This window comes from Pseudonaja textilis, chromosome Z, assembly GCF_049901715.1.
Source record: "Pseudonaja textilis isolate UNSWEBS1 chromosome Z, rPseTex1.2, whole genome shotgun sequence".
Classification (NCBI taxonomy): domain Eukaryota; kingdom Metazoa; phylum Chordata; class Lepidosauria; order Squamata; family Elapidae; genus Pseudonaja; species Pseudonaja textilis.
Genome location: NC_142008.1, coordinates 98664465 through 98676760, shown reverse-complemented (window position 1 = coordinate 98676760; position 12296 = coordinate 98664465). Strand labels below are relative to the sequence as shown.

The 12296-nt window shown below is 35.7% G+C and overlaps 1 protein-coding gene across 3 annotated transcripts; it reads left to right on the top strand.

The window, feature by feature from the left end:
* Positions 1-1986: 1986 nt before the first annotated feature.
* Positions 1987-11052, top strand: GNGT2 (G protein subunit gamma transducin 2). Of its 3 annotated transcripts, XM_087917389.1 has the most exons (4): positions 2104-2120; positions 7381-7451; positions 9360-9449; positions 10491-11052. In XM_087917389.1, the coding sequence occupies exons 3-4, from the start codon at positions 9366-9368 to the stop codon at positions 10614-10616; spliced, it is 210 nt and encodes a 69-aa protein (XP_087773515.1). In that variant the 5' UTR covers positions 2104-2120; positions 7381-7451; positions 9360-9365; the 3' UTR covers positions 10617-11052. The 3 variants fall into 3 exon arrangements, with proteins under 3 accessions (XP_026566725.1, XP_087773516.1, XP_087773515.1); XM_026710940.2 differs by lacking the exon at positions 7381-7451 and having other exon boundaries at positions 1987-2120; XM_087917390.1 differs by lacking the exon at positions 7381-7451 and having other exon boundaries at positions 2021-2120; positions 9309-9449.
* The last annotated feature ends 1244 nt before the right edge of the window (positions 11053-12296 follow it).

Below are 12296 nucleotides of genomic sequence, written 5' to 3'. Positions count from 1 at the left end.
GCTCTAGGGGCGATGGTCATCTCTATTACAAAACCGAAGAGCCAGTGCTGTCTGAAAATGTCTCCATGGTCATGTGGCTGGCATGACTAAATGCTGAAGATGCACGGAACACTGTTACCTTCCCACCAAAGTGATCCCAATTTTTCTACTTGCGTTTTTACATGTTTTTGAATTACTAGGTTGGCAGAAGCTGGGACAAGTAATGGGAGCTCACTCTGTTATGTGGTGCTAGGGATTCGAACTGCTGAACTGTTCACCTTTCTGATTGATAAGCTTTGCATCTTAGCCACTGAGCCACCGTGTCCCACAACTGCTTTGTACTTAACACCAATTTTAATTAGCATCTGCTAGATTTGAGAATATACATGCAAACCTGTATCTTAAAGGTGTTGATGTCTATTCAGAGTTTTACAGTGTTAATTCAGCACCAGAAAAATAAACACAGATGGCTGATGCTTCATTTAATATCTTTATAAACATAGTAAGTAAATTTTACAAACCAGTTGTAGATTCCTCCAACATGAAGCAAACTCAAACAGAAACATGTTGCAACAGGTCAGCAGCACCAGCAAAAAAGACAGAGAGAACTTCCAGTTTCACTTTCCAGGTCAGCTGCCATTGGCTGGTCTGTTACCATGTCTATTCGCTGACTCTGTTAACTAAGTCTCTGCCTATAAATGAATACTCTGACAATGTCTCTGGACAACTTTCTAGGATTCAGATCTCCATTAAAGAAAAAAAAGCTAGGGTTCTCTTTCTGCATTTTGTTGGAAACTATAAACACTCCCAACTAAAAATAGGCTCCATCCACACATAAAAGCAGTATCAAAAGCTGCTGAGTAGGCAGAACTGCTCTTTCTCTGTAACAAATAAGAAGTCATGTTTCATGAAATCTATATTATTGAATTAGCTACTGAATATCACTGCTGAGGTAAACTGAGACCATGGCTTTGCCCAGGTTCTAACAATATAGATTTATGGTGTGCTGTAATCTCCTGTCATTAAATAAGGAGTTAGTGTCCATGAAAAGATTTAATTTCAGTAAAAAGTTAGATACTTTGGATGTTACATTGCTGATAAAATAGGAGGAGTACTAAGGTTGGGTGAAAATGTGGGGAATTCATTGTGCTCCTGATACCTTTTTAGCTCTCTTCACATTAAGCCACTAAGTACCTTTAGAAGACTAATGCCAGAGAGAAGCTGTGTCACAAATTTAACCTGAATTTGACCTTCATCCAACCAGTACACAGGAATAGCTTTCTCTCTTCCTCCTCCCCGTACACACGCACACTCCTTATACATATAACTACACACAATGACTGGAAGCACTTCCTCCTAAACTTAATTATGTAGTGACATTGTATGATAATTGAATTGGTACTATAAATGCAGTATTCCTGGCTGAAAGGTCATTTTCTAATTATTCAATGTATTCCAAGAGTCAATCCTGGCAGTAGATTTGGGGTACATAGACAATCTCTATCATATCGGATAGCACAACTAGCTGAGCTTGGTTAATCTAAGTAGGGTCAGAATGGTTAACTATTTGAATGGAAGATCATCACTAAACTGTAGAGCTGTAGATTAAATTGGAAAGCATTGACAAAGAAGGCAAGAATAAATAATTTATGCATTGCTACCAAGAAATTCACAAGGAAGCATCCACTCAAGCTTATAAGAATTGAACTTCAGTTGAGGGATGCTTCATTCTCACTAATTTTCCTAGAGGAAACAGGATGAATGTCTAAAAAAAGATGTGTAAACTTATCAGTCAATCTCATTCAATGGGAATCAAAGTCACAAACCTAATTTTTCATTATTTAGATCATATGCTTGTTTATCGTTCTGATGAGTACTGATCAAATTTCCCAAATATGCCATCTGTCTGAGCTTACTTTGGACTTTGAGGTTAATTCTGAACACCTGACCTGTTCCAACATGCTAAGCCTATTACCAGATTAAGGACAGAATACAATCAGTACCAAAATGTGCTCCTATCTAATTACAAAAACACTTTTGAGCAGAACAGTGGAGGTGGCGGAATATCTTGTCTCACCAGTTAAGGCAAATGTATATCTAAGGCACCTGGATAGTTTGGAAGAAAAAACACATCAAAAAAGGTAAGTTTAATTTTCTTTCACAGAATGGGTTATTTTGCCATGGAAAAGCTCATTCGAACTTATAGGAGTTTACTCTGTACACATTTATTGGATAGAAGCCTAATTTATTTCAAAAGAAATTTGCAGATAAATAAGTGATTTAGGAATATATTCTTTTCTGCAAATTCATAAACTGCGATATGTATACCGAAACATTTTTATACTCAGATTTGGGGATGGAAAAGCTAAATCCTTTTACAGAAACATGAAAGGAACATGATGGTAATAGATTACAGATATATACTCCTATGTGCCTGCCACCTGCATTATCAAAATAAGCATGCATCAAAGGTACCAACACTTCCATCCCAACATAACACAAAAATCAAATCACAACTTGTACTATCAAGGAAAAAGGTTCACAGTGTAGCACAGAACACCTGAATTCAAATTTTCAGTCAGTTCTAGTCTACCTTACGAAGTCCATTTAGTCTAGACTCAACATTATGGAAGTAATGTGATACTGGCCTTCTGTATTAAGGAACGTATTCCTTAATACAGAAGGCCAGTATCACATTACTTCCATAATAACGTGTTCCACAAATAGTGCAAAAGATTTGCATAAACATTAGTATCTGAGCAAAGCTTGGTGCTACACTTATGATTTCCTAGGATTTTTTAAGAATGGTAAAATATTTATTCCTTTCTTTGTGGTGATCAGTATGTTGATGATAATCCCATATAATAAATATGAATTTTGAAAAGTAAATGTTCCATTGGGATAATTTGTCAATTATTATTCAATCAGTCTTGCTGTCAGTTACCCTTGTTGTATATGTTGTTGGCATTGGCACAAGGAACACTGGCTGATTTAGCAGGTTCAAGCAGATTGCAATCAGTATTGGTGTCCAAATAGTAAAATCCACTAAAGGAAAAACAGCATGTAATGCAGCACATAACAGCAAAGATTCTTAGCAGGAGGAATGAAAACAGTGTAAATGGTTACCTCTTATCTATCTTCCTACTTATCTACTTCAGTTCAATTCAATACCCACCATTCACTTTTTGGATGTTCATTCTGCCTTTCTTTTTCTAGTTGTTTAATTCAAGAAGTGTTATTCATGTTGACATCAGAAATCCCTTGCTCACAACTCACAAGACCTCTGCCACTCCCTGGATTCAAAATTTGGAATATTTGGTCTGCTGTCAGGACATAATTCTGGGACATATGAAGACATTGTAGTTAAATTTAGCCATGAGTTATTTTTGCTGCCAAGGAAGTTCAATGTGCTTATCAACAGAGAAGAGGATAACCAGGGATTGTTTTGTATCGAGACATTCGTTGACATGGAGCTCGACCTTTGCTGCAAAAGATTCTGGGAAATATTTTGATACCCCAATATAATCTGCTAGTTATAAAGATAAGGGAAAGAGAATTGTGCATATTGCTCTGAAATCTTGGGAAGATGGAATGACATAAAAACATTAATCAGCAGCAAACTTAGTTATGCTTAGGGGAAAACCACTTAAATTAGTGGAACAAATTAATCATGGCTAATATTTCTACTGATTTTTGGAACCTTCTTTAAACACAGATCTGGGTATTGTATGGTTTCAGGCCACAGCTGGCCCTTTGTCTGTTCCTGTCCAGTCCATATCAAGTCAATTGGAAATTAGAAATCAAATGTAAATAAGCACGTCACAGGGAGTGGAGGAATTTGAGTCAGTTCCCTCAGTCAACTAGGGACTGTGGGAGGGTGAGGAGAGAAAGCACTCTTCTGTGTCTGCACAATGCTCCCTCCTCGCATGGAACAGCCTGATGAGTTGATGGAGTTTAAGGATATCAAATCAGGTTATATTGGTTTGGCCACCCAAAACAGTCCCAGTTTCTCCTGTTGAAACAGGATTGACATTCTAATAACTAATTCCTGTAGGAGAAAGCAGGCAGAACTAGAAGGTGGTATAAAAATGCATCATTGGTGTAGGGTCCTTGCATTATCACAAGAAATCCACGCCCTTTGAATTCTACTGACTTATCTAGTACCAATTTAGTGCTGACCGTTAGTTGACCAGATTCTTGGGTGGAGCCTTTAATAAATCATTTATGTTGCAATGATTCTCAGAGCCTCACAATTCCCACTATGGGGACCCTATTCCTAGAATACTGTTTGAAAGCCAGTGCTCTAAGATAAGTGTCTAACACAAAAGCTCTAACACACATTCTAGCAACTAAACGCTTGAAAACCTTACAAGAGGCTGTGACTTACAGGATGGCTTAATAGTCATCTCCATACAGAATGCAAGATGTTCTAAAGTATTGTCTCTGATTGGGAGGGCAATAACATTTCAGTGATACTTCAGACAACCATCGTCTTTGTAAACACCACATTTCAAACTTCAGTGTGAACTACCATTTCTGCAAAGCTCTCATCGTATAATTATATGCTGTACTAAGTTCAACCAAAATCTAGACACCAAAACAGAATTCACCTCTGGTTGTGCATTCACAAAGCATCTCAGAAAAATAAAGGAGACAGAAAATGTCTATGGAGATTATTAATCAACCAGGTTATCTGAAAGGTGCTTTTTCAAAAAGCAACAGGACTTATTTTTGCATTGAGGAAGATGTTTCATTTCTCACGCCAGACCTGAAGAAGCTTTTTGGATGACAGGTGAAATGTTTTCCACAAGGAAAAAATAAATCCAGTTGTCTTTTGAAAAAGCACAATTTAGAAAAGAGGTGGAAAGAGTTAAAACAGCCGATTTGTACCTGAAACAATTTGCATCTAAAATTGAGACACACCGAATCCCAGTGTCTCACTTCATTTTGTTTGGTGACCTTGAGGAAAGTCTGTGTTAACCTTCATTGTCATCCTCAGTCTTCAAAATACTGATAAGGCTTACCTTCCATCCGGAGAGTGTAGAGGCTTAATTCATTAGCAAAATAAATAACTTTGGATCTTATGGATGGAAAAAGTCTAGTGAAGGGCAACTTCTCACCTCCTACTCCCCAAATAGCAACAAGATTATAAAAATGTTATTCCTGATTTGTTTTGCAAAAACAGGTCAATGTTCCTTGAGGCAAAAATATACCTGTGTATAGATCTGTATATTCCCATTCCTCTGCTTAAGAAGGTAACAAAGAATATGTGTTCACCTCTACTCATATAAAGCCATAAAGCATCCTTCCCAAACTTGGAACTTCCCAAAATTGTGGGATTTTGACCACTGTTTTTATTTCTAGCTACCACAGTCAGTTGGTTTGACTGACAATTGGTCTCTAACATATACTGAATGTACTAAATTGGAGACAATTGAAACAAAACAACTGCCTTACTAATATATGCAGATTAAAAAAAGATTAAACCATTTCCCTAGAGTTAAGGAATAAAATCTCTTTTAAAAGTCAAGCTCAATTATCTGGATTAAGGGTCACATACTTTAAAAAAAAACAGTGTTGAACTTATTTGCCATTGTTTTTTTCCCAGAAAGTTTTTCTTTTTCAGTACAGTGGTGGGATTTCTTGGTAGGTATGAACCAGTTTGCAGATTTACTAAACTGGAAAATGGCTTTTTAAATAAACTTTATTAAAATCTACATATAAAGAAACATTTAAAATACAAAAACATAAGCAAAAACATGAATGTGCGAATGCAAAACTAAAGAACTTAAAAATATAGTCTACTTCTATCTTTTGCATTTCTCAGGGATCATTAATCATTTCTTATTCTTTTATACCATTATAATTTCTTTTTAAATTTTCCATTATCTCCCTTTATTTAATGTATAAAAACTTTATCATCAAATTATTTTTCTCTGCTTTTTTAAATAAAATCCATAAATGGGTTTCAGTCTTTTACAAAAGCCTCTGTGTAATTTTCTCATTAGATAACTTAATTTTGCCATCTCTTCGAGTTGTTAATTTGAAGTATCCAATATTCAACATTTGGAACTTTTTTTATTTATCCCTTTCACAAACTGCTTTGCAATATGTCCCTGTAGTATTTCAAAGTAAGATAATTCAAATTATTTAAGCAGCCAGTATCAAAGGAAAGGAATTCTTTATCTGGAACATCATATTCTCATGGAAAGATAACTGCAAAAAGACTTAGTTTAGGCTGAAGGTTTTTTTTTTTTAAATAAGAGCTGATAAAATAGCTTGACCTATTTTGATCTAAGCTGAGGCCGCACCAATTCTAGCTTGCAACTCAATGCTTTTTCCACCTGTTCTGTATTGTAAAAACAAGATTCTGTTTTCACTTCATGTGATTCCTCATACAAAGATATTGTGATCATGACCATGGGATAAATTGTACCTATGCTTAGAACATTCACTCTTGCCCATGTAAAGGTAAACATTCCCCTCACACATATGTGCCAGTCGTTTCCAGCTCTAGGGAACAGTGCTCATCTCCGTTACAAAGCCGAAGAGCCAGCGCTGTCTGAAGACATTTCCGTGGTCATGTGGCCAGCATGACTAAACACCGAAGGCGCAGGGAACGCTGTTCCCTTTCCACCAAAGTGGTCCCTATTTTTCTACTTGCATTTTTAAATGCTTTTGAACTGCCAGGTTGGCAGAAGCTGGGACAAGTAACGAGAGCTCACTCTGTTATGTGGTGCTAGGTATTCGAACTGCCGAACTACCCACCTTTCTGATCGACAAGCTCAGCGTCTTAGCCACTGAGCCACTGCATCCCACACTTGCCCATCAGACATCTTTAATAGAGCATTTGTGTTTAATATCACAACCAGTTTAAACACCATGCTCGCTCAGCTCAAAACTCATAGAAGTGCTAATGCTAATGGTCCATAAATTGACCTCTCTTTATGTGAGCAGCTCTTGAGTATACTTCTTGAGTATACAGTATACTTCTTGCTTTGTTCAGAAAATTTCCTGGGTGGTTTTTTTTTTTTTTTTGGTGTTCCAGTAAGAGTCAGCCCTTCCCCTTTTCCTTCATGAATTGGAATAAGCAAAAAGTTATCAAGTTTATGATAACACCATCTTTTTTTTTCTTTAGTGTTTGCTTATTTATTTCCTCACCTACTTATCATCATCCTCTGGATTTATTTCAGTTTTGTTTCAATTTAACTAATAAAATACTAAACTTTAGTAACTAAAGCATAAAAATCAATCAAAATACTAGTAATGACAAAACAACACGCAAGCAGAAAAATAAGCATTAGTGAAAGTCATTTAAAAAATTAAAACTAATCAGGGTGAGAATGATCTTTGATGGGTCCAGAAGGTTCAGATTTACCTCATGGAGTACCATTTTTCCAGATAGATTTCTGCTAAAGCACAACTGCCAGGAACATCCTGAGGAGTCTTTCAGAAGAGTTCTTAGAGTCCTGGTAGGTAAATGTAGAAGGAAAGAATCTTTTTTAAAAGAAAATTAGCTTCAAGTCATTTAGGACTTCAGATTAAGACCAGCATTTTGAACTAGACTGAAAATAAAAACAATCTTATGATATGATTGAAACATCCAGACTCATACAAAATTCTGCTGCCGAATTTTGGGCAGATGGAATTATCCAAGTTATTTTCAAGGGCAACTCCATGTACAATATATTACAATAAGAAATTCAAAGAAGATACTCAAAAACAGAAAACAAGACAATGGTTGTGGTATATGTACACTAAAACCTTACCTACCTTACCAATTTAACTGCTGTAACCTTCCTCAAGGAAAAGGTGTTTGCTTACTTTAATCTCATCTTTCATTTGGGAGTTCATGTTGTCCCCATTCTCTATTTTTTCTCACAATAACAATAGCAGATTGGTTGAAAAAATCACTGGCTCAAGGTTACTCAATGAGGAGTAACTGAAAGTGAATAGAATCTAGATTTATCTTGTCCTGGATTTATCTTGAGTATTTCTGAGATCAATCCTTTAAAAGAATCTCCTTAGTTTTACTAAGAGATCCTGAACTTTCCTGGATGATTCAGACAATTCCCTAAGCCAAAGAAGTTTATATTAAATTATTCTAAATCTTAAATTATGATTACAAGTAAGCCATATTATGATTCGTTGGGTTTTGGCTCATTGTAGTGTCTAAACATATCACACTAATGGAAAAAAAATGCCCCAAATCCTAACTCGTTCATTGACCCTACCACATTATTATCACATAACTCTCAGACTCAGAGGCTGCAAAATTACATTTTTAGAGTACAATGATTGGTCATAAAACCAATTGGTCCATGTTAATCAGAGTAGCATGTGGCAGTTAACAAGATTTTGGATAAGCCTCTTAACTATAGAACTGGTTTAACATAGATTTCTTTTAATAAGATTGAAAATCCTAACTGTCAAGATTGCATTATGGCCTTGAAACAAACTCATATTGCTCCTAGGCTAAGGCTCAAATTATATCAGATAGTAATTAGATGCCAGGGTTTATTAAAAGTGAAATGAACCACTATTGACTTCTTTTCACCTTTGCCACTCCTAGGAAGAATACAGTATGTTTTCTTGCCTCATTTATCTTCTAGTTGCTCCTCCTCTTCTTTCAGTGCAGCCAAACAAGGCTCTAATGTTTTCAGTCAGAACTCAGTGTGCAGCAATTCGTTTTTTCCCCTCCTTAATAAGATTTATTTAGAGGTTAAAAAGATTGAGGAAGCAGCAGGAAAATGCCTTAAGCTTAAAACTGGGAGCAGTCACAGTCTGGACTTTCTCAAATAATTTCATGAAAATAGCTAGATATTCAGGAATGAAAGCTTTGTCTAATTCAAGACAAAGAACTATTATCCTGTCCTCTTAAGGTTTTTTTGATCATATGAAAAAGTGAAGTGGCAGAAAAAGAAGGATATGTACAAGCAGAACACTACAACTATCTCTTCTGGAATTAACCCTAGACTTGATTTTTGTTTCTGAGGGTCAGTAACTCATTATTCCTTGTGGAAGGATTGGATCTTGGGGCTGATATCCCTTGGCTCTGAAGGATCATCCAGAGAATTAGCAAGCGACAAAACTAGAGGCCAAGAAGCTCAGCATCAAAACACAGAAGTGGACATTTTGATCATTTCATTGCTTTTGCTTTAAATATGTATTATTCTTTCCTCCAGAATTATTCCTCCCATAGGAGACACATGGGAATCCAAGGGGTTGAGGGGGGAGGGGGCTAAAGTAAGAGGTCAACCAGGTTTACATCTGTTTAACTGTGATTGATTTAATAAGCATAACTGACTGTGTTTGTAGTTGATTGACAGATGGCTTGTTTCTGCCAAGAAGACTAATATGGATTGGTATTTGTATTACAGAGCATAATGGCTCAGGATATGAGTGAGAAGGAGCTAAAACAGATGGAATTAGATCAACTGAAGAAGGAAGTGAAGCTTGAAAGACAAATGGTAATGGGTTTCAGGTGTATCTCTACTAAAAAAAAATCAGTGCTTCTGCATCTTCCTCTTATTCTGTACTAAAAAAAAATCAGTGCTTCTGCATTCTTCCTCTTCTGATAAAGTTGTCAAGTGGCAATCGGCATGATATCTTCATTTCCATCTCCATGGTAGGATGCAAATGAACCTCCTCATTGTCTAAAGACTTTCACGAAGCCATCCTGTGACACAATGAGGAAATGACACAATGTGACACAATGAGGAAAAATATCACTAGCACAGAGCAGAAAAAAATGAAATTCACATTGTTCCACAATCTTCAAAAATCTTCCTACCAAATACTTTGAACTGAGACTTGATACATTATGGCACCAACTAGTCAAACTGGAAGGTTAAATTATTGTGCAAACATAATTTTCAAATTTTATATTAGTCAACTTGTACAAGAAATGTTTTCTGTGAACATATTTTAGGACATAAATATACAATCTATGTTAAAAACTATTTAGGAGAATCAACAGAAAAACATGCTATAAACATCATAGCAGAATGTACAGTTATTAAAAATTTGCCATCAAGAAATATAACTGTATTGAATGATCAATGATCTAATCCAAATTCAAAGCAGCCACATATGAAACTTGAGGATAAAAAAACCTGGCTTCTTAAGAAGTTAGGAGTCATATACTAGTCATAGAAAAGTTTTTGTCTCAAGGAAGATTGTTCCCAATGTGCCAAATATCTCCATTATTAAACTCTTATTTTGAATCTGTATATTTAGAACTTGAGAAAACAGAGTGAAGTGTAGCAGTAGCAAAAAGAAGCAAATTAATTACTCAGAAATTAGTCATTTTGAGTTTACAAAAAGCTGAAACAGTTAAAGGTGGTACATTTGAGCCCTTATTTAGAATCACAATGCTGCAGAAAGAATGAAAGAAAGACTTGCTTATTCTCCCGTGGGAAGGTTCCCTATTAATTCTCTATTATTTAGAGGTTGTAAATCAGAAATCAAAAGTTCAGGAAATGAAACACTGCATTTTTTTCCCCACATAGATCTCCAAGACAGCGAAAGAACACAGAACCTTTATAGAATCTATGGCTGCAGAAGACCCCATCTTAAAAGGGGTTCCAGAGGACAAGAACCCATTCAAGGAGAAGGGAGGTTGTACAATAAGCTGACCCTGGCCTCACCCAAAAGAAGATCTTTGTTGCTCTCTTTATATGCTACTTAGTACTGTATGAATTATGTTTACCCTATACAATGAGTCTAAATCAAGATTGGGGAACTTTTTGGCCCCAAAGGGTGCTGGGGTAGCTGGTAGTCAGCTATATTGGAAGGGCCATAGGATCCCCATCCTCAGAAAAAAGGAACCAGAACATATTCATGACCAAGATATATATTCCATGATTTAAGTGTTTTTTTCTTTAAATTGATGCTTTGTTTATTGCGGGAAAAATGATGCAGGCTTGAAACAAAATGAAACAGAATAGAAAAAAATTATTATTAAAGATTTCTTCTCCTTCCATTCTGCCAAGTGGCTACCTGGAAGGCTTTAGAAATATGATTTATTTAGTTATTCACTTTTATTACACTGGGTTTTGGGTTTGTTTTTTTTTAGAAAATTACATTTGTAATTTAACTTAGTTTTCCCATTTGCAACAACTGATTAAGTACTACTTTATGTCAGATGTTAACAACTAGCATCTCTCAAGCAATGTAACTTTAAGATTGCAGAATTCAGGTCCCTAACATGAGGCTGAGGAATTCTGAGAGTTGATGTGCACACATCTGAAAGCTGCCGAGGTTGAGAAACACTGGCTTAAAGTACAGTTTTGGGATGCAAGGTCTAACTACAAAGCAAGTTGGGCTAAGAAAAACAGCTTCTCCATAACAGAAATACAATATAAGAAATGAAGTTATGGTGAAAAAGTTCAGATTGATGGATAGTGAGATGGCAGCATATAAATTTAATTAAAACAATTAAATTTAAACAATGAAATGATTCTTGGCTTTCTTTCATTACCATAACTACTTATCAAAATATGCTGGGAACTATATCGTCTGTTCTTAAGACTCAGCTACTCACATTTGTGTAGCAAAATCTTAATTCTGATGTGTACAACAGAAACTTAGCTTTGAGAAGAAGCTTTGAAAAGGCTAAACTGCAAATGGAAAGCATCTGCTATTCTCCAAGTTGAGTTTTGCCATGTTCCTACCAAGTTAACATCTCATTTGATTGTTAGTTTTACTTCTCAGATCTTACTGCAGATAGAATATTTATCTATCCTGAGACAAAAGAATTGCAAAGCATTTTTAAAAGCAATGATAGATAAATTAGATAGATAGATAGATAGATAGATAGATAGATAGATAGATAGATAGATAGATAGATAGATAGATAGATAAATGGATGGATGTAGGTAGGGGAGAGAGAGAGAGACAGAGATGGGTGGATAGATAGATGAGAGAGAGAGAAAGAGAAAGAGCACAGATATTAGGTTATGAAGAGCAGATATTAAGGTAAGTCACTACATATGACATAATAAATGTTTAGTTCCAAATCTAGTTTTTGCAAGCCATATGATGAAGTATACAGATGACCCTCTAATAGTTTTAAATCAAAAATGCACATTTTTCCATGCAGCACTGAAATAGCTTGTTTTATTATTATTCATTTGGTGGAAACTCATACAAGCTTTGTAGAAGGCATGCATATGAGGCATGAAAAGTGCAAGGGACAAGAAAATCACGTTGCCACTTTCAAAATGTATGTATTTCACTTCAAAGCTAGAATGGCTAAATAAACCTACTTAATTCCATATTTTAAAGTTTGATTTGACCACCTGAGCGTTAATCTA